The 25,562-nt window shown below is 44.3% G+C and overlaps 1 protein-coding gene, 1 long non-coding RNA gene and 1 pseudogene across 3 annotated transcripts in view; 1 reads left to right on the forward strand and 2 right to left on the reverse strand.

Annotated features, from left to right (window-relative positions):
- Positions 1-937: 937 nt before the first annotated feature.
- On the reverse strand, positions 938-14,499 carry LOC120987055. The gene is made up of 3 exons (XR_005775898.1): positions 13,880-14,499; positions 9,386-9,392; positions 938-948 (listed from the first exon to the last, which is right to left on the reverse strand). It is a non-coding gene; the product is annotated as an uncharacterized LOC120987055 (long non-coding RNA).
- On the forward strand, positions 6,342-6,426 carry LOC120987359 (annotated as a pseudogene).
- Positions 14,500-19,260: 4,761 nt separating the features above from the next.
- Positions 19,261-25,562, reverse strand: part of LOC120978484 (zinc finger protein 346-like) — a 28,403-nt gene continuing 22,101 nt past the window's right edge. For both annotated transcript variants that reach the window (XM_040406646.1, XM_040406638.1), the window contains exon 7: positions 19,261-20,012. In XM_040406646.1, coding sequence (XP_040262580.1) covers positions 19,703-20,012 — 310 coding nt within the window. In that variant the 3' untranslated portion in view covers positions 19,261-19,702. The remainder of the gene's footprint in view (positions 20,013-25,562) is intronic.

A 25,562-nucleotide genomic window follows, 5' to 3' on the forward strand; every position in this document is an offset into this window, starting at 1 on the left:
ATAAACGTTAAATTTTAGACACCCTAATAACACGTGTCAACCCAGAGACAATCACTGGCCCTAGTGACCAATTGTAAATACATAAACGGATCCGTCCTGGCACACAATGTAAGTCAACGGGGAAAGATCCGTTTTCTATGACACAATATGGCACAATAGAAAACGGATCCGTCCTCCATTGACTTTCAATGGTGTTCCAGACGGATCAGTTTTGGCAATGTTACACATAAGGATACTTTCACACTGCCGTTTCTGGGTCCGCCTGTGAGATCTGTTTCAAGGCTCTCACAAGCGGCCCCAAACAGATCAGTTTAGCCCCAATGCATTCTGAATGGATGCGGATCAGTTCAGAATGCATCAGTTTGGCTCCGTTCCACCTCCATTCCGCTCTGGGGGCTGCTTGCAGCGTTTTGGTGTCCACCTGGCGGTGCGGAGCCATACGAATCTGTCCTGACTTACAATGTAAGTCAATGGGGACGGATCCGTTTACATTGACACAAATATGGTGCAATAGTAAACGGATCTGTTCCCCATTGACTTTCAATGTAAGTCAGGACGGATCCGTTTGACTTACACTTAGATTTTTTTTTGACTAAGTGATGCAGACGGATCCGTACTGAACGGATACCAGCATTTGCATTTATAGGAGCGGATCCGTCTGTGCAGATACCAGACGGATCCGCACCTAACGCAGGTGTGAAAGTAGCCTAATACAAACGGATCCGTTCTGAACGGATGCATGCGGTTGTATTATCTGAACGGATGCGTTTGTGCAAGTAGCCTTTCTGGTATTTTATTTTTCTAAATCTCTGCTCAATCTGTGTTGAGTCATATGGGTGGTCCTACACAGTAACTGACAGCCCTTGGTGACACACACACAGATAGCGGTCAATTACTGATAGAACCCCCCACAAGATGACATTTAGGAGACAAATAAAAGTTAGATAACTTATATATAATAATAATAAAGAATAAATTAATACCCTCCTTTCTGTAAATTAAATGATGCAAATCCTCAAACGATCCATGTTAATTCCAGGTTGTGAGGCACCAAAATACAAGGGGGTGAATACTTTTGCAAGGCACTGTATATATCATATATCTAAACATGTACACTCATACACCCTAAAGATTCTGTTGATAAATCCTTGCCCAGACACTTAACTTTTTGCCAATTTTTTTCCACTGAATTTACTTGTGGACATACCCTAAATCTCGAAGAAAAAGAAGAATCCAAGGACTCATATTATTAAATGTTGTATTTTATTCCAGCAGGAAATGCTCTAGAAATGGTATTGATCCAATTAGACAAATTACAACCTAAGTATGCAGCACACATATAATCGCATTACAATGACAAGCACATTCCAGGACTAAAAAAATGTTGACCTAGCAAGTGATGTTTATATTAGCTGTCAATCATTGTGTAGGCTTCATTTTCAGTAGAAGCAAAGAAAACAGGAATTGCACTACAACTCTTATACTATGTAATTGGGTTCACACGGGGACAACGAGTGCAGCACAGAAATGCACAATCTATCGCAAAATGAAAAAAATATAAAGTGCATATTCTGTATTATTTTGGCTGTATATTTAAAAAATAAAATAATAATAATAATAAAAAAGACAAACAGTTGCTTTATACTCCTCTTCCCCGTACTAAATGGGGAAACACCACATAGAGCCCGGATGATGGATAGGTGTGATTTAATAAAAAGAACAAAAAAATGCAGTATGACTTATACAATACACGATCACACAATACAACATGTTTATGCATTACCAGCAGACCTGTTCCTGATTGGACTGGGGGTGATCTAGAATGAGCCCAGGGCTGCTCAGTAGGCTATATACTGAACTGTATACCCACCTAGAAGCAATGAAAACAGACTGGTGCCCCTATTAAAATGCATTATGGCTGTGCATAATGACTTATTCACACATCAGTGTTTTGATAAGTGATTTCCATTAGAGATTGAAGCCTACAGAGATAGGCCTCTTGCACACAAACGTTGTGTGCCCGTGGCAGTATTGCAGCCCGCATACATTCACTTGAATGGTTCCGCAATCACGGAGATGTGGAACGGAACCCCATGGAAGCACTACGGAGTGCTTCCTTGGTGTTTTTGTCTGTGCCTCCGCACCGCAAAAAATTAGAACTTTTTTGCGGTGCGGACGGATCACGGACCCATTCAAGTTGAAAGGATCTCGATCAGTCCTAGCCACGGCATGGATGTTGCCCGTGCATTGGGAACCGCAAATTGCGGTCCCCAATGCACGGAACGGATGCACAACGTTCGTGTGCAAGAGGCCATAACGAAAGATCTGCACCTGGCCTGTGTTTAGAGACCTGATTTTGCCTCAAAATCAGTGATGGAAATCACTGATCAAACACTGACTGTATGAATAAGACATGAGTCATTACAATAATGAACTGAACTGGTATAACAAAAACAGATTAAGGCCTCATGCACATGTCCATTGCGCGGCGGTTCCATGCATTGGGGACTGCGATTTGCAGTCTCTAATGCACGGGCAACATCCGTGCGGATTTTGCAGGCAGATCCAGACCCATTCAACTTGAATGGGTCCGTGATCCGTCCGAACCGCAAAAAAGTAGTGCATGCGCTACTTTTTTACAGTGCAGAGGCACAGAGAGAAATCCCACCGAAGCACTCCGTAGTGCTTCCGTGGAGTTCCGTGCCTCCGCACTGGACCTTCCAATTTGTGGACCCATTCATCTGCGATGCAAAAACGGCTGCAATACAGGCCCCACGGTTGTGTGCATGAGGCCTTATATCCAAACAGATCCACTGACGATGCGATTAACATGTGTCTAGAATACGTCACTTAACACCTCGACAAACCCAACACATACGCGAGAATCCTCCTTCTAGACTTCAGCTTGGCTTTTAATACTATCTCCCCCAGTATCCTGCAGAGGAACCTCACGGCGCTTGATGTCCACCCAACACTACGACAGTGGATCATGGACTTTCTCACTAACAGGTCCCAGGTCGTCAGATTAGGCAATCCCACCTCCAAACCGAGGGTCACCAACACTGGCGCCCCTCAGGGATGTGTACTATCGCCGTTCCTGTTCTCTCTGTACACGAACGATGGCAGATCGGAGGAGGCCTCAGTTAAAGTCATCAAGTTCGCAGATGACACCACACTCGTGGGCCTGATTAGCGACAGCGATGAGCAGGCCTACCGTAAGGAAATCGAAAGGGTCAGCAACTGGTGTGGCGCGCACAATCTGGTCCTAAACACCACAAAGACGGTCGAGCTGATCATCGACTTCAGGAAGAGAAGGGTAGTTCCCCCCCCGACCTACATCGACGGATCTGAAGTCGCAAGGGTACCCAGTGCCCGTCTCCTAGGCACGACAATCTCTGAGGACCTATCCTGGCGTCCCAACATCTCGTCCATCATAAAGAAGGCTCACCAGCGGCTCTACTTACTTCGACAACTGAGGAAGTTCAGCATGGCACAGGACCTACTGAAGTCCTTCTACTCCTGTACCATCGAGTCGGTACTGTGCTCGTCTCTTCTGGTTTGGTATGCCGTCTCATCAGTCAGTGACAAGCGCAAACTACAAAGGGTCATCAGCTCGGCGGAGAGAACTACTCGACTGCCACTACCACCCCTTGACTCTATCTTCTCCAACAGACTGCGCTCCAGGGCTCTGAAAATATCCAATGACCACTCCCATCCGGGCCATCATCTCTTTAGACGTCTAAAGTCCGGCCGCAGGTATCAGGCCATCCCTGCAAGGACATCAAGGAGGCTGAACACTTTCTTCCTAACGGCCGTCAGACTGCGGAACTCACCACGCCCCATCTCCCGCCCATAACCCTATCCCCCCCATCCCCATAGTACACTGCTCAAAAAAAATAAAGGGAACACTTGAACAACACTATGTAACTCCAAGTCAATCACACTTCTGTGAAATCAAACTGTCCACTTAGGAAGCAACACTGAGTGACAATCAATTTCACATGCTGTTGTGCAAATGGGATAGACAACAGGTGGAAATTATAGGCAATTAGCAAGACACCCCAATAAAGGAGTGGTTCTGCAGGTGGTAACCACAGACCACTTCTCAGTTCCTATGCTTCCTGGCTGATGTTTTGGTCACTTTTGAATGCTGGCGGTGCTTTCACTCTAGTGGTAGCATGAGACGGAGTCTACAACCCACACAAGTGGCTCAGGTAGTGCAGCTTATCCAGGATGGCACATCAATGCGAGCTGTGGCAAGAAGGTTTGCTGTGTCTGTCAGCGTAGTGTCCAGAGCATAGAGGCGCTACCAGGAGACAGGCCAGTACATCAGGAGACGTGGAGGAGGCCGTAGGAGGGCAACAACCCAGCAGCAGGACCGCTACCTCCGCCTTTGTGCAAGGAGCAACAGGAGGAGCACTGCCAGAGCCCTGCAAAATGACCTCCAGCAGGCCACAAATGTGCATGTGTCTGCTCAAATGGTCAGAAACAGACTCCATGAGGGTGATATGAGGGCCCGACGTCCACAGGTGGGGGGTTGTGCTTACAGCCCAACACCGTGCAGGACGTTTGGCATTTGCCAGAGAACACCAAGATTGGCAAATTCGCCACTGGCGCCCTGTGCTCTTCACAGATGAAAGCAGGTTCACACTGAGCACATGTGACAGACGTGACAGAGTCTGGAGACGCCGTGGAGAACGTTCTGCTGCCTGCAACATCCTCCAGCATGACCGGTTTGGCATTGTGTCAGTAATGGTGTGGGGTGGCATTTCTTTGGAGGGCCGCACAGCCCTCCATGTGCTCACCAGAGGTAGCCTAACTGCCATTAGGTACCGAGATGAGATCCTCAGACCCCTTGTGAGACCATATGCTGGTGTGGTTGGCCCTGGGTTCCTCCTAATGCAAGACAATGCTAGACCTCATGTGGCTGAAGTGTGTCAGCAGTTCCTGCAAGACGAAGGCATTGATGCCATGGACTGGCCCGCCCGTTCCCCAGACCTAAATCCAATTGAGCACATCTGGGACATCATGTCTCGCTCTATCCACCAACGTCACGTTGCACCACAGACTGTCCAGGAGTTTGCAGATGCTTTAGTCCAGGTCTGGGAGGAGATCCCTCAGGAGACCGTCCGCCACCTCATCAGGAGCTTGCACAGGCGTTGTAGGGAGGTCATACAGGCACGTGGAGGCCACACACACTACTGAGCCTCATTTTGACTTGTTTTAAGGACATTACATCAAAGTTGGATCAGCCTGTAGTGTGTTTTTCCACTTTAATTTTGAGTGTGACTCCAAATCTAGACCTCCATGGGTTGAAAAATGTGATTTCCATTTTATTTATTTTTTTGTGTGATTTTGTTGTCAGCACATTCAACTATGTAAAGAACAAAGTATTTCAGAAGAATATTTAATTAATTCAGATCTAGGATCTGTTATTTTTGTGTTCCCTTTATTTTTTTGAGCAGTGTATTATGCCTGTACCTGTGCCTAACCCAATTCCGAGCACGATCGAATGTGTCGTGTTTGGCGAATAAAGCTAATTCTGATATTAAAGTGGTTGTGTTGCAAAGCTTATTCTACATTTTTCAAACCAGCAGCTGGATCTGAATACTTTTGTTATTGCATTTAATAAAAAAATTTGCATAGCCACTGAGCTATTCAATAAAATGTATATGTATAGCGCCACTTGCTGTTTGTTCTTTTAGTTATTTTTTGTCCACCTCACTGAGCTGGTACAACGCGATCAGTTTAAATCTTCAACTGCCACCAGCCATATGTTCTGTTAGAAGCTGTGGGAGTTAGGCCAATGCACGAGCACAGTCCGTGGGGCAGCCGCATCAGATCACGGACCCATTCACTTGAATGGGTCCGCGATCCAGCCGTTCCGCAAAAAGATAGGACATGTTCTATCCTTTGCGGAACGGAAGTACGGGACGAAACCCCACGGAAGCACTCCGTAGTGCTTCCGTTACGCATCATTTCACATCTCCGGATTTGCGGACCCATTGAAGTGAATGGGTCCGCATCCATGATGCAGAATGCCCACGGAACGGCGCCCGTGTAATACAGATCCGCAATACGGCAACGGGGTGCACACGCCAGTGGGAAAGAGGCCTTACAGGGAAAGAGCTGCAGCAGGATCCATATGAGGTACAGGGCTGGTTCTAGCTTTGTTAGAGAGAGAATGTCATGTACTATATGATGTCTAATTTTAATTTTTTACAGCAATTACGGCATAACTCCTTAAAGAAAGTAATCCCACTAGTTCTGTTGCTCCTGGTTTTAGGTAGGAAGGAGGCAACTAAAATATGCAGCTGTGATCATGTTTCATATCACTTTAAATCGCTTCTCGGCCATTTGGCTAAGATCAAATGTAGTATCTGTTCTTATCAGTCCGGCGAGCTTGCTCCCGGGCTGTAAACTCCTGTCCATACACGGCATACCCAAGGGTTGCAGTGTGGCATGGAAGAGAGCAGTGAACCACATAGCATCCCTAGCGTGTACAGCTTGGGTTTAAAGGTACCCTTGCTAGGCGACGAAGGGCTCTACTGGATCGAAGCCAGGAGCTGAGATGTTTGAAAGCCCGAGGTGCAGAAGTGCCCCCAGGAGCGTTGACCCTGGGGTGTCTTAACTCACTGGGGGTGGAAGCCCACTGAGTGACGGCACATTTGCACGCACTTCACTTTCACACATTTTGAGCACACTCACCTCTCTTTGCTCGGCCTTGAAAAGAGGAGATTTTTATAATTCCGGCCGAATATCCGGGCCGTAATGGCGCTAATTCACTTTATTTAATGTTTTATGTTCACTGTGTGTTCACTTTCCACGTTTGTGTGTACACTAGGATTTTTTGGGTTACGGCGCCCTTATGGGTACCCCATAGAGGTCTATGGGGGTGTGTGGCCATCCCGGTTCCGCACCCCCCACCACCACCCTGCAAAACCCCTTGGGCTCTCCCTTCGGGAACAGCCCAGCCTTGTTGTTGAAGCTCCATGCCGAAACCTTGGGTGGCAGCCTAGGTGGAAGCCGGAGCACTTTGTGTACCCACGGCTTCGGGTTGCCTGAGCGAACCCAGCTTTGGCTAGAAGTAGCCTTAGTCCCTTGCAGGAGCCATAGGCCCGGAGGGACTGGGATAGGTTTACGGGGGACCCTTCTCTTATGGAAGGCCTGCGATAGACCGTAGCCTAGTGCATGTTTTTTGTGTGGCACGCTGCACGATTTTATTGCACGGGTGTAGAAAGAACGCTTCTCGGGCTTTAAAAAAAATAAAAATAACTTCAAATCAACACTTGTTATGGACTAACTTGGTTGGGAGACGCATTGTGCCTATGACAGTGCGTAAACTGCTTCCATGCCTCCAGAAAATGCAGCTGTTGCACATAGCAGATTTCTTTAGCAGTTGTTTATAGCTGTCCTATCCAACAACGGTTTGTCTATTTCTGAAGAACCCATTCTTTCATTCAGTTAATGAAGGGTACATCCACATCGGACATGTACGCTCCAGACTTGCCACCATGTTTTACAGTATCAGCATTGTGGATGAGATTTTAAGGAATGTAATCCACACGCAACTATGGAATTTCCAGCAGAAATTGACCTGTGGTGTCGAATTTAAATCTGTAGTAAGTCAATTAAAGCTACAGGTTTCACAGTTTGCAATGCACAGGGTGAAATCCGCAGCAAACCTACTGCAAAATTCAGATACAGCATCTGGTAAAAATTTACCTTTAAAGAGCTATTGACCTTTTCGATATTGATCACCTACCCTTCGTTTAGGGAAAAAAGAGACAATGCAGCAGCACCCTGCAAATCAGATAAAGTACATGGCCAGTGTCACAAAAATTATAGTGCTAATGCTAAGCTTATTTATAAAGCGAGATGCTTGGCAAATGCATTTTGTACAAAACCATCCAAGCCCGTCTGCCGGACGTCAAGGCGATCTCTGCAAGACGGGTCCGAACACTAAATACTACCTGTTATGCGCCATAATGTTCACGGAGTGTTGGATCCACATGCATGTTGGATCCACTCTGCCTTTTACCATTTTTGGTGCCATAATGGCCTCCATTACAAGGGATGCAGGTACCAAAATGCATGCCGAGCCCACTCTATACCTTTCCTTGTGCCAGACAGCTTCCAATGAATGTAGTGAGAGCAGGCTACAGCTTTATACTGAAACTAATTAAAATCAGCCTATGGGGCAGACAGGCTAATCAGGAGTGCACGACTCGCTGGAGTGCCAGATCTCCAGCATTGTACATCTGAAAAAAAAGGGGGGGTTAGTCAGCACCTCCCAGTGCGCAGGTGCACCCTTCGTTTAGGTCATCAGTACCAGATCTGTGATCTCTATTCACTTGAATAGAAGTTTATCTGCAGTACACTGGCATGGCCACTACGGGGAGCCTTCTTTCTATGTCCACTGTTCAGTTCCCTGCGCTGGTGGCTGCCCACCACAACTGATGCCTGTGGGTGCCAGTTGTCGGACCTCTACGATTAGAAATTGATGACCGATCTGGAAGAAAGCTGGAATACCTCTTTAAACAGGTTTTCTGGGGCTGATTTTTATTAAATTAGGGCAAACCCCTAAGCACTCCTTTGTAACTTACCCCCGCTTAAACCATGTTACCGATTCTGAACACGGTCAAGTGACCTGATCTCTGATGGTCCAGTGACACTGGTGATATTTTGTGAACATTATCTATCGAGGCTGGTTGTATGCACCTAATATATATGTCACCAGCATTGATTCTGTGTATGTGGGCAGGTTTAAAGGGGTTGTTCATACCTGGGGACCTTTTCTGCAGACCCCAAAAAGGGTTGGACCCACAGTGGGAATCATACTTACCTGATCCTCACTGCTGCTGAGAACAACTCTTTTAATTACTGTTCCAACACTGCACATGTATTGAACATACCCTAAGACAGAACTGATAGAGCTAGAAGATGTAGTGGGTGGAATGGACAAAGCAAATAAGCGTAGTGGGAGCGTGCGGCGCATGACTAGTTTGTAGGACTTTTGACACACCTTAAAAGGTAGAAGTGCTGAAATACAAGTGGTGTGTGCCAGAGGAATCAGGGAGTGAAAATAATGTAAAACAGCCATTTTTTAATCTCTATGTTGTACTGTTCCTCAGTTTTTGCCACCAGAAGTTACTGTAATTAATGAATCTGCACCTAGGTGATACCAGTGATGGAGTGCCCTTGGAGCCTGACACTGTCCAATTAGTGTGACTGTGCAGGGACACCCCACCAACCGGTAGCACCCAGTTGCAGAATGATTAACAAACCTTTAGTAGGAATAACAGAGGAATAGAGTTATATGGAAAGATGTTCCACAATCATTATTGCATGGGGAATGCATGTAATTACTAAAACAGACATTAACCAGAGATCTGCTTCCACCTTCTAGCGGGACTAAATTGTGCATGGTGACAAAAAAGTGCAACTCCGCACAAATGTGTTATACAATTAAAAAGTGGAGTGTGCATATTGGTCATCCAGTAAAATAGTTCTACCTAGGAGCTCATGCACGCAAACATATTTTTTTCAGTGTCCGGTTTTATTTGTGGCTCGTATACGGAACCATTCACTTCAATGGGGCTGCAAAAAAAATATGAAAATGAATCCACGTGTTTCCGTATGTCTGTTCCGCAAAAAAAAAAATAGAATGTCCTATTATTGTCCGCATTACGGATAAGGACAGGACTGTTCTAGGGGCCAGCTGTTCTGTTTCACAAAATACGGAATGCACACGGCAAATGGCAGACCGCAAAAAAAACAAAAAACAAACAACAACAGCAAAGTTCCTGAAAATATTAAATCTACTATTCAGCCTGGGAACCAAGAGAGCAGCAATCTGCTCTGCAGATGATTGCTTGAAGTACACCTATGACAACTATAATATAAATTGGAGCTCTACCTGTAATCACATTTTGTATTATCTTGCATTATTAAAGGGATTGATGCCCTCAATTCCCCAGTAAGTCCCATACAGAGTCACATACTGTAGCTCTTATCGAGACTGCCAACGTTGGACTTTATTTTCTGCATTTTTGCTGCCCTCTGCAGTTCAAATATCATCTCTTCAAGTTAGGACATGCTGTTAGGCTAGGGCTACACAAAGATTTTTTTTACCAAAAAATTTTCTCTCATTATAGGAGAGCGTTTTTGTATTTTCCCACATAATACACTACCGGACAAGGGGGGGGGAAGAAAAATATAAAATGGGAAAACATAGTCCTACTGAGCTGAGATTGACAAGTACAAACCGTTAGTGGTGCTTGGTCAATGATCACACATCAATGTGATGCAGCCTTTATTTTGAGTTAAGCAGCAGGGTATAGGTTGAGACAGGGTCACATTAAAGGGGGGTTGTACAGTGCCTATGTATTGAAGGCTTACAGACCATGCACACGGCGATAGCCATTTTTTACAGTCCGCAAAACATGGAAACTGGCCGTGCGCATTCCACAGTTTACAAAAAGCAGCAGATCCAGCTTCCCATAAAAATAATTCTTTACTTATAGCAGATAAAATCCAATCAGCGTAGTCTACTCGTTTCGGACCCTAGACATGTTGGTCCTGAAGGTCATCGATATCAGATCGGTGGGGGTCCGACAGCCAGCACCCGCATGATCAGCTATTTGAACAGTCTGCGGCTCGTGTGAGAGCCATGTTCTCTTCACTGTTAACCTGTTCACCGTCTAGAGCAGGGATGCTCAACCTGCGGCCCTCCAGCTGTTGTAAAACGAAAACTCCCATCATGCCCTGCTGTAGGTCGATAGCTGGAGGCTGTCTGGGCATGCTGGGAGTTGTAGTTCCGCAACAGCTGGAGGGCCACATGGCGGCACAGTGTAATCCCCACCTCCTCTCCTATTCACTTGAATGGGAAAGAAAGGTGTAATTACACAGTGCCACCGCTCTATACGGCAAGCAGGTTAATAGTGAAGAGGACATAGCCTCTTCAATCTGATCTGTGGAGGTGCTGGACCCCCGTCTATCTGATATTCATGTCCTGAAGACAGGTCTTAAATATGTAAGCACTACACAACCCCTTTAAACGAGTTGTCTGGCCTTGGACAAGCCCTTTTATCTGGACCTGTGCTCCTGAACATAAAAAAGCAGACTTACCTGCCCATGCAGCTGCTTTGTTGCTGGCCACTTCCGATCCCCTACGGACTAGAAAGCGCCTGGGTCCAGTGACTGCAGTGGCCAATCGCAGGCCTCAGCGGTCACATTTAAGCAGATGTGACTGCAAAGGCCTGTGTTTGACCACAGCAGTCATGGTACATAGCAGCAGCAGGGCCATGAACAGTTTCTATGTTCAGGGGCACAAGTCCAGATGACATGGGTTGTCAGTAGGGATGAACAAATAGACTTTGGATGAAACATCCGAAGTCGATTCGCATAAAACTTCGTTCTAATACTGTGCGGAGCAGGAGCCTTGGAACCGAACCAGAGTTTGGGAAATGGCTTTTTACAGTACAAATTTATGAAGTTATTGCGCGAAGTCTCTGAGCCAATACATTCTCATACTGTACAAAGCTCCTGCTCCATACAGTATTAGAACAAAAGTTTTATGCCAATCGACTTCGGATGTTTCCTCCGAAGTCGATTTGATCATTCCTAGTTGTCAGCTTCAAGGCAAGAGTACTTTTTTTTTTTTTTAATACTGCGTGCCATCTCCCCCTTGCTGTGATACCGGCTGCCACTCTGCTTTGGTAATGGTCATAAAAAAAAGCTGAATATCCTCCTGTGGTTTGTCATTCCAAGCTCTTTCAACCTAGATGAATAGCTCAGCCAAGATGGTTGTTGGCTGCTGTGCATGGGAGATTCCCTGTGTAAGTATACATAGATAGTTGTACACAGGGAGGTGTTATCAGTGATTGATTGCATTCTCTGTGTAAGTGTGTATACAGAGAGCTGTTAGTTGTACACAGGGGAGGCGTCATCAGTGATTGATATAATTCTCTGTGTATGTGTGTATACATAGATAGCTGTCAGTCACTGATAGTTGTACATGGGGGAGGTGTTATCAGTGATTGATTGCATTCTCTGTGTAAGTGTGTATACAGAGAGCTGTTAGTTGTACACAGGTGAGGCGTCATCAGTGATTGATATAATTCTCTGTGTATGTGTGTATACATAGATAGCTGTCAGTCACTGATAGTTGTACATGGGGGTGGTGTTATCAGTGATTGATATTCTCTGTGTAAGGGTCCATTCAGACATCCGTAGTGTTTTGCCACAGCTGAAGTGCCGGAAGTTAGCCATCACAGCTATATATCAATCTGCTAAGCTACTTTCCAACGCCACCATTTAATATTGCATATGATTTAGTGGGAAGCAGGAAAAAAAAAATCCAAACAGGGTGAAATTGAAAACTTAAAAAAATAAAATAAAAAAAAACACTTTCACCAGTTTTACGTTTTTTTTTTATTTACGACGTTCGATAAAACTGACCAGTTACTTTCATTCTACAGGTCAGTACGAATCCGGCAATACCTTATATGTGTATGTATATATATATATATTGCGTTTTGATATTAATATAATAAAGTGGGGGGAAAAAAATAAATTTTTTCATTGCCATATTTTGACCCCTATAACTTTTTTTGTAATTACGTGTACGTAGCCGTGTGGAGGCTCATTTTTTGCAGGGCGATCTGAACTTTTCATTGATACCATTCTGGGGTGTGTATGACTGATTACTTTTTATTTAATTTTTTTGTAGAAAATGAAGAGACCAAAAATGGCGAAATGGCCATTTTGACGCTTTTTTTCCCTGTTTTGCTGTTTGCCATATGGGGAATATATTTTTATACTATGGGCGTTTTCACCCATGCTGTATATTTTTTTTAGTTATTTTATTTTGGGAAAAGGGGAGGGGTCATTTTCAATTATTTTTTAAAACATTTTTTTTTACAGTTCCCATAGGGAACTAGAACAAGCAATCATTAGCTTGCTATTGTCATAGACCCCAATGCACTAGCATTGGAGTTAATGAGAATTGCTAGTTTCCTATGGAGCCCTATTACAGGCAAGGGCTCCATAGGAAGTACTATGCAGCAGCATCCTGTCATTCACAAAGACACGGGCTGCTGCACACACGCTCTGGCTCCTCCGATCGCGCTCTCAGATGCCGTGGTCAGGATTGACCACAGCATCTGAGGGGGTTAAGTGTCCTTGATCGGCATTACTGGCGGTTGAGGACATTAGCCGCGGGCAGTCTGCTATAAGAAACAGCAGGCCATCCGCTGCTATGGCACCCGCTCCGCTCAGGAGCGATCTTTAAAGACCCGCCTAGCGCCATACTATTACAGCGCTGGTTGGGAAAGGGTTAAACCATCATCCCTTATTGCAATAAAGAGGAATACACAATTTGAGAGAAGAGGTTTGTTTAATTTATTAACGCAAGGGATTTTGTACACGATGGAACGCATTGGGAAGACACTGCACAGCGTATAGCTTGTGAACGTTTTAACAATGGCTTCACAACTAATTGTACACAAGATAAAATATGGAAAGGTGAGCCAGTACATGAACCATGCAAGAAAAGATGCACCCGCTGAGGTCTCCTCTGGACATCCAGACATGTGGGCTGCTTTCATGGTTTCCTGCATATTAGGCGTTATCAGAACGTGCAAAATACATGGAACAAGGTCACAACTAGAACTTATCCTAACAGAAATTAGACAAGTGTGTAGGACTATGGACTGAACAATGGCCTCCGCACTTCCAGGGCCCTCACAGCTGCTGAACAGGTGTGAGCAGACAACAGGCACCAGCAGCTTCCTGGGTAACAGGATATGGATTCCATTCCGATGTAGTCACTACTTTACTGCAGGGGCACTCGGGCAATAGGCAACCATGGGAATACGTAACAAAACCCAGCCATCAACAACTCTGCTGCTTCCTTCATCAGTGGTGGAGATTTAGATCACTCATTATCCCTGAAGATTTGCACCCCTAAGTGACAAATTTGCTGCAGCAAAGCCAACAACCATCCCCTATTTGAGAAATCATCTACTTGCCTACATTCCAAATCCTATGAAAGGCTAGCTTTATATGATGGCATGACGATTCAGGGGTCAACAAAGCACTTTAGAGGTGTGCGGATGGGGACTGTCTGGAGAAAGTGTAAAGACTGTATTTACACTGGCCGATAATAGCTAACAAACATCTGTATGAACTATCATTAGTGATCATCTGGCAGTGTAATACTGCCGACTGACAGATGAACAAGCAATGGATTTTACCTATATCCAAACTAATGCAAATCCTGTGTGGACCAATAACTAACTAAACTGTGTTCACTTGCTCTACCTACAAATGTCCGTTCCATTGGGTTCAGAGGACACTGCCCGATGTTCAGGCAGGTTACCGTTAGCGATGATCTGCCGGTGTAAGGCCTCTTGCACACAAACTTTTACTTTTTTCTGTGTACGGTCTGTTTTTTTTTGCGTTTCGTATACTGAACCATTCATTTCAATGGATCCGCAAAAAAAAAAACTGAATGTACTCCGTATGCATTCCGTATTTCTGTTCAAAGATATTGCCCACAAATCACGTTCCGCGGCTCCATTCAAGTCAATGGGGACGCAAAAGAAAACGCATATGGAATGCATCCGTATGTCTTCCATATCTGCTCTGTTTTTGCGGAAGTATCAATTGGAAAAAAATAATAATACAGAACACGGATCAGTTTAAAAAGGCCCGCAAAACATACGGTCGTGTGCAGGAGGCATAAGGGTCAGGCACACAGCGCAGTTACTGCATTAACAAACAGGCATTCACAATGCAGTTACGTAAACACGGATGTTCTGCATAGGAGAAATCATCTAAATGATTTAATTGCAGCCGGCTACCTCCAAAAACAGCACTGTGAATGCATGTGTTGATGCAGTAACTGTCTCAACTGCATTCTGCCTCCCAACTGCGCTGTCGGCCAGCACCCTAAAAAGGGTCGATAATCACCTAACGAATGAGTGAAACGCTGATTCATCAGGTAATAGGATCGTTGATGCGGTCACCTAAATTATCATTAGAGACATTGACATTAGTGATCACTGCTTCCCATACTGTGGAGGACCTGCCACTACAAAGTCACTGATAACACTTCCCACATGAACAATAAAGTCAGAAATAGAGATTGAAATAAATAGGTTACAAGTTTCACAGAATCTTTTCCGACAAAAACGATATATTAATCTGCTCAGCATCTCCTGCTCTATAACATGCTACAGGCATATTGCCCTGCATTTTGTGGTGACAGGTCCCCTTTAACTGAACGCTACCATAGTGACAATGGTTGAAGCCACAACCTTGTGCAACTTTCATTATTTCCTATCGAAAAGAATAGCAGCGTTTATGTCGCTGCAATAAAACTCCAACAACTTCCAGTCTTCATCGAACTGTACATCTTACCTGGAATATAACAATGATCTCCTGCTAAAACGCAAAATAAAAATGCTACTGAAACATGTATGATGCACCATAACCTAGGGCTACATGGTGACGGGTATCGTGACCAAAAAAAAAAAAAGTTTAAGATCTGCGACTAGAGATAGTTCAGACTTCTGGAGCAAGGGCTGTCCAAGAGGCTCTGCTGCTGCTCCGACACCGCCCTTGCTGATACCAGGAAGCTATAGTCTTGTCAAGCACAGTTACTGTTTCTGTACCAGCAGAGAAACAGGCATGAGATTGGCAGGGTTGGGTGAGATTTCTGCCCCTGTCAACTATACAAATCAATTCACTCATCTCTTTGGGGTTACAAAAAAAAAAAAAAAAAAGTCAAGCCGTGCACTTGAACAAGACAGAAAAGTTTGCTGGAAAAACTGACTTAAGATCAAAAGTTCATGTTTTTTTGTTTTTCTTTGCTTAGTTGCATTATGTCACGTGTAGAAATGCAACCATGTTAAAAAACAATTCCTTGCAATATTCCAATGCAACCTAGCTATCTTCTCGGTCAATGTCAACATGTAGCCCTAGGCCAAGTCAGATCTAGACGGTGACCATGGTTGTGAAGTATCAAGTCATGAAACAAAGCGTCCAATCTATTCGCGCCTCACGTTAAAAAACGGGTCATGTTGAGTACAGTAGTGTGACCCCACTGCAAAAAAATTTCCAGTGACAATATAATCGTTCTTTTAAGACATACTATCAAAGTGGCCATGTAACCCTAACCTAAATTAGCAAAGTGTTAGGTCGGTTATGGCTAGTGAAACCTACTATCAGAAAAACGGTTTCTGGATTGTGCATGCCACCTAGTGGCAGATTACAACTATGCACCATATCTATGAACCTGAGCAGCGGACCACATTAGAATCATTATTTATTTATTTTCCGGCACTGAGTTCCGTCAAAAGGGCTCAATGCCGGAAAAGAACTGATCAGTTTTATCCCCATGCATTCTGAATGGAGAGCATTCTGTTCAGGATGTATCAGTTCAGTCATTTTGACTGATCAGGCTAAAGATAAAACCGCAGCATGGTACGGTTGAAGACTTGCCTCAATGCCGGATCTGGCAATTTTTTCGATAGGAATTTATTAGTGCCAGACCAGACATTCAAAATGTGCAGACCAAAAACAAGGTGAAAAAAAATAAATGCCGGATCCGTTTTGCCGGATGACACCGGAAAGACAGATCCGGCATTTCAATGCATTTTTCTGACTGCTCAAGCATTTTTAAGACTGATCAGGATCCTGATCAGTCTTGGGCTACTTTCACACTTGTGGCAGAGTGATCCAGCAAGCAGTTCCGTTGCTGGAATTGCCTGCCGGATCAAGCAAAATGTATGCCAACTGATGGCATTAGTAAGACTGATCAGGATCCTGATCAGTCAGAAAAATGCATTGAAATGCCGGATCCATCTTTCCAGTGTCCTCTGGCAAAACGGATCCGGCATTTATTTTTTTCACCTTTCTTTTCAGTCTGCAGATGCGCAGACCAGAAGGACGGATCCGGCATTCCAGTATTTTGAATGCCGGATCATACATTACTATGGAAAAAAATGTCGGATCTGATATTCAGGCAAGTCTTCAGTTTTTTGGCCGGAGATCAAACCGTAGCATGCTGCGGTATTTTTTGGGCCGGAGATCAAACCGTAGCATGCTGCAGTATTATCCTGAAAGACTGAACAGAAGACATCCTGAACGGAATGCTCTCCATTCAGAATGCATGGGGATATAACTGATCAGTTATTTTCCGGCATTGAGCCCTTTTGACGGAACTCAGTGCCAGAAAAGAAAACGCTAGTGTGAAAGTACCCTTACAAATGCCATCAGTTGGCAAACTGCTTGCCAGATCACTCTGTCGCAAGTTTGAAAGTAGTCTTAGGCCGAATGCACACGTCCGTGGTATCCCAGCCTGGCATCCTGCTGACAGCAGGAGTGCACGGCGTCATTGGTTGCTATGACGCTGTGCACTTCATGACACCGCTGCACTACAGTAATACACTGGTATGATCTATACGAATGTATTACTGTAGTGCAGCGGCGTCATGAACCACCCAGCGTCAAAGCAACCAATGACGCCGTGCGCTCAGGATGCCAGGCCAGGATACCACGGACGTGTGCATTCGGCCTTATCGTGTGTCGAAACCATGAACCTATTATGTAGTGTTATAAGTGGACAAAGGTTTAGATACTCTACAGTCCCTCATGAAGAGACTTTGTGAAGACCATAGTTTTGCCAGTAGTGTACAAATAGGCTGGATTTCCAATGGGTGGCTGCATCCCCACCCATATGTAGAGTACGGAGTTACGGGTTAATGGAGAAATTAACTTCAAGTTTGTGTGGTCAGCAGCCACCATGTGGAAATCCAGCCTACAGGAGCTCTTTCTCCCCCGTGGCATGTTCCCTATAGCAGGCACATGAGACAGAAAAGGAGAGAAAGAAACGCTGATCACGAGTCCCTATAGCAATCCTGTGGGTGCTAATACAGGTATGCTAGCAGGCTGTACTCGCCCTTTACCACCAATTACCGAACCTGCCTTGGACTTGCAAATTGAAAGAATGGCAAGTTCTCTACTAATTAACAGGCATCTGTCCGCAGACTTGTACCCATGAAACTGGCTGACCTGTTACATGTGCGCTTGGCAGCTGAAGGCATCTGTGTTGGTCCCATGTTCATATGTGCCTGCATTGCTGAGAAAAATTATGTTTTAATATATGCAAATGAGTCTCTAGGAGCAATGGGGGCGTTGCCGTTACACCTAGAGACTCTGCTCTCTCTGCAACTGCTGTGTCCTCTCCACTTTGACAGGGCCAAGTGTGATGTTTTCCCAGCTTGGCCCTATGAATCAAAGTGGAGAGGATGCGACCATTGCAGAGAGAGCAGAGCCTCTAGGTGTAAAGGCAACACCTCAGTTGCTCCTAGAGGCTCATTTGCATATATTAAAACTTTTTTTTCCCCCCCATCTCAGCAATGTGGGCACATATCAACATGGGACCAACACAGATGCCAAGTGCACACGCCAGATCTGCTGACAAAGGTCCTATAAAGGCATATTGTAAAGTGGTGGGTCCTACACAAGTGCATTTAATGGTCTCCTACACTGCAATCTGTTGGGCCGTTACATGGCATACAGACAAGGAAGCTGTGCCAAGTTCAATAAGGGATGCAGGAAGAACCACCCACTGGGGAATAACAGATCAGAGTAAGGCCTCATGCACACAGCAGTTACGTGCATTGGGGACTGCAATATGCGGTCCCCAATGCACGGGCAATGTCTGTGCGGCGGACGGGATGGATTGAGACCCCTTCAACTTGAATGGGTCCGTGATCTGTTCGTGCCGCAATAAAATACAAGTTCTATTTTTTTGCGGTGCTGAGGCACGGCCAGAAACGCCCCGTAGTGCTTCCGATCCGCATGTCCGTGAATGCAGACCCATTCGAGTGAACGGGTCCGCATCCGTGATGCGGAGTGTGTATTGCGGACCTGCCGTATGCGGGCCGCAATACGGCCACAGGCACACATGAGGCCTAAAGGTTTTTCACATGGAAGATTACAAGAGGAAATACAAAGATAAATTAAAATATTAAAAACAAAGTTGAAACAGAAAGCACCCATTTCCCAATGGTCGGCCGCACTATAAACAGAAATGATGCTATGGAGCTGAAAAAAAAAATATATAAAAATAATGCCTATATAATAGGGTTTTAGGGAAACCATACATTCTGCAGGTTTAGTTGTAGCTACGGGTGTTTAATAACTTCTAAATGTCCCTATTGTCATAGTGTCACTTATACATTAACTGAGCTGAGGCTTTTTTTTTTCTTCTTCTTCTTTAAAAGAACTTCAAATGACAAACACAAGATGGCTGGCAAGTTACACGGCATTCTTCCCCCTTTCCCGGTAGATCCATCAAAAAAATGTTATCGCTGGTTACGATTTGGTGTAAGGGTAAACATTGCCAACAGTCTAACCAGTTTCCAGAAGTTGCTAAGGATAGGAGAAAAAAACAAAAAAAAAAAAAAACAAAAAAAAAAAAAACAGAAACATCACAGTCACTAACATTTCTGGCTTGTTCGGGTGAATTCACTTGTAAGTGGGGAGGTTTCAGCAGCGCACACATGGATTTCTGCAAGTCCCATTCAGATGAATGGCACAGTTGTAGAAACTACTGCAACCAATCTGCAGTGTGTGTGTACTCACCCTTACTGCGCCTCAACTGAAGCAACCACCCTGGGAACATGGTCTAATAGCCTTGACTGAAATAATTGTAGCCATCACTGGTCTCTGGAGCATAAGAGGGTAATGGAAGCAGACCCTGGCCAGAAGCTGTGCTCCGTGCACTTGACAGACCACGCGAGTATGAGGAGAAATTGCCAGGTATCGACGAGTAACCACCAGAAGACGAAAGTCCACCTGCAGGCAATGAAAAGGCAGGAACTGTGGAGTGGGCCTCTGAGGACGGCTGGAAGTTGGATGACATAGCACCGCCATATGACTTCCGAGTGGGTGGAGGCGTCAGGCTTTCCGAGAGTGTGGTTACCATGGAGTTTGAACTGGTGAGAGAAGTGGAAATGATTGTGAAGACAACAGGAATGATCACCAATCAATACATAATACTGGCATACTGGAATCATTTTGGCAAAGGTAGCACTGCATTATTATAGTAGACAGTCTTACTGTGCAGAGAGGCCTCCTCTCCAGAGGACCCTGTGTGTCACCCATTGATTCAAAAAAAGGAGTCATAAAAGGACATTGTTCCCTGCAGCTGTCCCCAAGGCTCCCATAAGTGGTAGAAGTCTGGGCCGATTTGGTTCTGCAGTTAGAATACGGCTTGTCCTAATGGGTCAAACACTTTAAAAGGAAACGGTCACCTAGAAATACAACCAAATACTATATTTTTTTGTAGATTTTGAGGCTGAGCTGCTGCTCTGCTTACGACATTGCGAGCTTTACAGCAGCCACGTGGACAGAGGCCTCATTTAGCAAAACTGTCTTAGTTGCCCATAGCAACCAGTCAGAGGTCGCGTTTCATTTTTTTCTAAAAACTTTAAGAAATGAAAGGTGAACTCTGATAGGTTTCTGTGGGCAACTAAGACAGTGTGTTAGACAGTTTTGATAAATGAGGTCCAGACTGTTGTGGGCATGCCTTGTGACCTGTGCGGGAGGGGGAGCAGATGAGCTGTGACCATCGTTGTGAATGGTGGATTCCATTTTATGCGCCTCTGACCTCAATAGGGATAGCCACATTTCTGCCCTCCCTGTGATAAGTGATGAGCAGTGATCTCATAAAAGGCTCAGTCTGTTAAAAAGAGAGGTTGTGCTCAGTGTAAAAGCTGCAAGACTTCAGCTTTTTGTTTTTTAACCCCTTCCCCGCATGAACACTTTATATTTTATTCTGTCGTTTTTTTTTTTACTCCCCACCTTCCAAAAGCCATACTTTTTTATTTTTCAGTTTTTTGCAGGACAAGTTGGACTGCACTGAAAAAAATTCTAAATGGAAAAAAAAAAATATGCATTGCTTTATGGGTTTTGCTTTTAAGGCATTAACTGTGCGGTAAAAATTATATTACCTTTATTCTGTGGGACATTGATAGGAAATTTACATAGCCTTTAACCACCTCCGGACCGCTGTACGCACAGACGCGTCCTGGAGGTGGTTGATTTATTCCTCCTGGACGCGCCGGCGCGCCCTCTCGCGAGACGCGAGATTTCCTGTGAACGCGCGCACACAGGCGCGCGCGCTCACAGGAACGGAAGGTAAGAGAGTTGATCTCCAGCCTGCCAGCGGCGATCGTTCGCTGGCAGGCTGGAGATGTGTTTTTTTTAACCCCTAACAGGTATATTAGACGCTGTTTTGATAACAGCGTCTAATATACCTGCTACCTGGTCCTCTGGTGGTCCCCTTTGTTTGGATCGACCACCAGAGGACACAGGTAGCTCAGTAAAGTAGCACCAAGCACCACTACACTACACTACACCCCCCCCCCCCCGTCACTTATTAACCCCTTATTAGCCCCTGATCACCCCATATAGACTCCCTGATCACCCCCCTGTCATTGATTACACCCCTGTCATTGATCAACCCCCTGTAAAGCTCCATTCAGATGTCCGCATGATTTTTACGGATCCACTGATAGATGGATCGGATCCGCAAAACGCATCCGGACGTCTGAATGAAGCCTTACACGGGCGTGATCAATGACTGTGGTTATCACCCCATATAGACTCCCTGATCACCCCCCTGTCATTGATCACCCCCCTGTCATTGATCACCCCCCCTGTAAGGCTCCATTCAGACATTTTTTTGGCCCAAGTTAGCGGAATTATTTTTTTTTTTTCTTACAAAGTCTCATATTCCACTAACTTGTGTCAAAAAATAAAATCTCACATGAACTCACCATACCCCTCACGGAATCCAAATGCGTAAAATTTTTTAGACATTTATATTCCAGACTTCTTCTCACGCTTTAGGGCTCCTAGAATGCCAGGGCAGTATAAATACCCCACATGTGACCCCATGTCGGAAAGAAGACACCCCCAGGTATTCCGTGAGGGGCATATTGAGTCCATGAAAGATTGAAATTTTTGTCCCAAGTTAGCGGAACGGGAGACTTTGTGAGAAAAAAATTAAAAATATCAATTTCCGCTAACTTGTGCCAAAAAAAAAAAAATTCTATGAACTCGCCATGCCCCTCATTGAATACCTTGGGGTGTCTTCTTTCCAAAATGGGGTCACATGTGGGGTATTTATACTGCCCTGGCATTCTAGGGGCCCCAAAGCGTGAGAAGAAGTCTGGTATCCAAATGTCTAAAAATGCCCTCCTAAAAGGAATTTGGGCACCATTGCGCATCTAGGCTGCAAAAAAGTGTCACACATCTGGTATCGCCGTACTCAGGAGAAGTTGGGGAATGTGTTTTGGGGTGTCATTTTACATATACCCATGCTGGGTGAGAGAAATATCTTGGTCAAATGCCAACTTTGTATAAAAAAATGGGAAAAGTTGTCTTTTGTCAAGATATTTCTCTCACCCAGCAAGGGTATATGTAAAATGACACCCCAAAACACATTCCCCAACTTCTCCTGAATACGGCGATACCACATGTGTGACACTTTTTTGCAGCCTAGGTGGGCAAAGGGGCCCATATTCCAAAGAGCACCTTTAGGATTTCACAGGTCATTTACCTACTTACCACACATTAGGGCCCCTGGAAAATGCCAGGGCAGTATAACTACCCCACAAGTGACCCCATTTTGGAAAGAAGACACCCCAAGGTATTCCGTGAGGGGCATGGCGAGTTCCTAGAATTTTTTATTTTTTGTCACAAGTTAGTGGAAAATGCTGATTTTTTTTTTTTTATTTTTTTTTTCATACAAAGTCTCATATTCCACTAACTTGTGACAAAAAATAAAAACTTCCATAAACTCACTATGCCCATCAGCGAATACCTTGGGGTCTCTTCTTTCCAAAATGGGGCCACATGTGACCCCATTTTGGAAAGAAGACACCCCAAGGTATTCAATGAGGGGCATGGCGAGTTCATCGAATTTTTTTTTTTTTGGCACAAGTTAGCGGAAATTGATATTTTTAATTTTTTTCTCACAAAGTCTCCCGTTCCGCTAACTTGGGACAAAAATTTCAATCTTTCATGGACTCAATATGCCCCTCACGGAATACCTTGGGGTGTCTTCTTTCCAAAATGGGGTCACTTGTGGGGTAGTTATACTGCCCTGGCATTTTCCAGGGGCCCTAATGTGTGGTAAGTAGGTAAATGACCTGTGAAATCCTAAAGGTGCTCTTTGGAATATGGGCCCCTTTGCCCACCTAGGCTGCAAAAAAGTGTCACACATGTGGTATCGCCGTATTCAGGAGAAGTTGGGGAATGTGTTTTGGGGTGTCATTTTACATATACCCATGCTGGGTGAGAGAAATATCTTGGCAAAAGACAACTTTTCCCATTTTTTTATACAAAGTTGGCATTTGACCAAGATATTTATCTCACCCAGCATGGGTATATGTAAAAAGACACCCCAAAACACATTCCTCAACTTCTCCTGAGTACGGAGATACCAGATGTGTGACACTTTTTTGCAGCCTAGGTGGGCAAAGGGGCCCATATTCCAAAGAGCACCTTTCGGATTTCACAGGTCATTTTTTAGAGAATTTGATTTCAAACTCCTTACCACACATTTGGGCCCCTAGAATGCCAGGGCAGTATAACTACCCCACAAGTGACCCCATTTTGGAAAGAAGAGACCCCAAGGTATTCGCTGATGGGCATAGTGAGTTCATGGAAGTTTTTATTTTTTGTCACAAGTTAGTGGAATATGAGACTTTGTAAGAAAAGGAAAAAAAAATAAAAAATCATCATTTTCCACTAACTTGTGACAAAAAATAAAAAGTTCCATGAACTCACTATGCCCATCAGCGAATACCTTAGGGTGTGTACTTTCCGAAATGGGGTCATTTGTGGGGTGTTTGTACTGTCTGGGCATTGTAGAACCTCAGGAAACATGACAGGTGCTCAGAAAGTCAGATCTGCTTCAAAAAGCGGAAATTCACATTTTTGTACCATAGTTTGTAAACGCTATAACTTTTACCCAAACCATTTTTTTTTTACCCAAACATTTTTTTTTTATCAAAGACATGTAGAACAATAAATTTAGAGCAAAATTTATATATGGATGTCGTTTTTTTTGCAAAATTTTACAACTGAAAGTGAAAAATGTCATTTTTTTGCAAAAAAATCGTTAAATTTCGATTAATAACAAAAAAAGTAAAAATGTCAGCAGCAATGAAATACCACCAAATGAAAGCTCTATTAGTCAGAAGAAAAGGAGGTAAAATTCATTTGGGTGGTAAGTTGCATGACCGAGCAATAAACGGTGAAAGTAGTGTAGGTCAGAAGTGTAAAAAGTGGCCTGGTCTTTCAGGGTGTTTAAGCACTGGGGGCTGAGGTGGTTAAAGCATGAAAAAAAGCTATCTACACCTTTGGGGCATTTTTTTTTATTGCATTGTACTCAGAGCTAAAAATATTTTTTCAATTGGTCTTTATTAAAAATATGGAATCTTTTTTTCTGTACAGAGCCAAGATGCTCTAATAGCACCTTTAGAATTTTTTCTTCTCCATCAGTTGGGAAGCGGATTGGCTCCTTATCTCTGCTCTCTGACATTATAAACGCTCATTATAGCTCAGTTCTTATCTTGCTGACAAGAATGTGGCTTAAATAAGTGTTTATGACCTGTTAGGAATTTAGAGATAAGGGTTATTAGATGACCAAGTGAAAGAAAAAAAAGTACCAAACAGCTAGACAGATAACCCCTTTGTGACAGAACAGCTCAATATTTTTATTAATGACCAATTGAAAAAAACTACTTAAAAAAAAAAAACTACACACTCCATATTCTGACACCCATGACTTTTCTAAATCTGTCTACCATTTTGGGGTATGTATAACTTTTTATTAAAGGGTTTGTCTCACCTCAATAATTGATATTTATGTTCTGTAAAATCACACAAGTCACTTACCCAAATACTCTTTGTAGCAGTAATGCCTCCTGTTCTTAGTTTTGACATTTTATAGATTGCTTGTTTCTGGAGATTACGGCCTCTGCTACAATGTAGCAGCAGTAGCCGCACTTGCACGCTAAGGGTCCATTCACACGTCCGTAGAATGTGTCCGCACCAGTTTCGCAATTATTCAGAATGGGTGCGGACCCATTCATTTTCTATGGGGCAAGAATGGATGCGGACAGCGCACAGTGTGCTTGATTGGAAGAAAGAACCGGCACTCCTTTCGATGTAATTATCAATATTTTCTAAAACATTGATAATTACATCGTAAGGAGTGCCGGTTCTTTCTTCCAATCAAGTACCTGGGGCGACGCCCGCGGACCGTGCACCCACAACAGCAGTATTTCCAAGCACACAGTGTGCTGTCCGCATTTCCGCAGCGCGGCCCCGAACTTCCGACCCGCAGCTCCGGAAAAAATAGAACATGTCCTATTCTTGTCCGCAACTGCGGACAAGAATAGGCAATTCTATGGGGGTGCCGGACGGGTGTATTGCAGATCCGCAATACACTACGGACGTATGAATGGACC

Source organism: Bufo bufo, chromosome 1 (genome assembly GCF_905171765.1).
Source record: "Bufo bufo chromosome 1, aBufBuf1.1, whole genome shotgun sequence".
Lineage (NCBI taxonomy): Eukaryota > Metazoa > Chordata > Amphibia > Anura > Bufonidae > Bufo > Bufo bufo.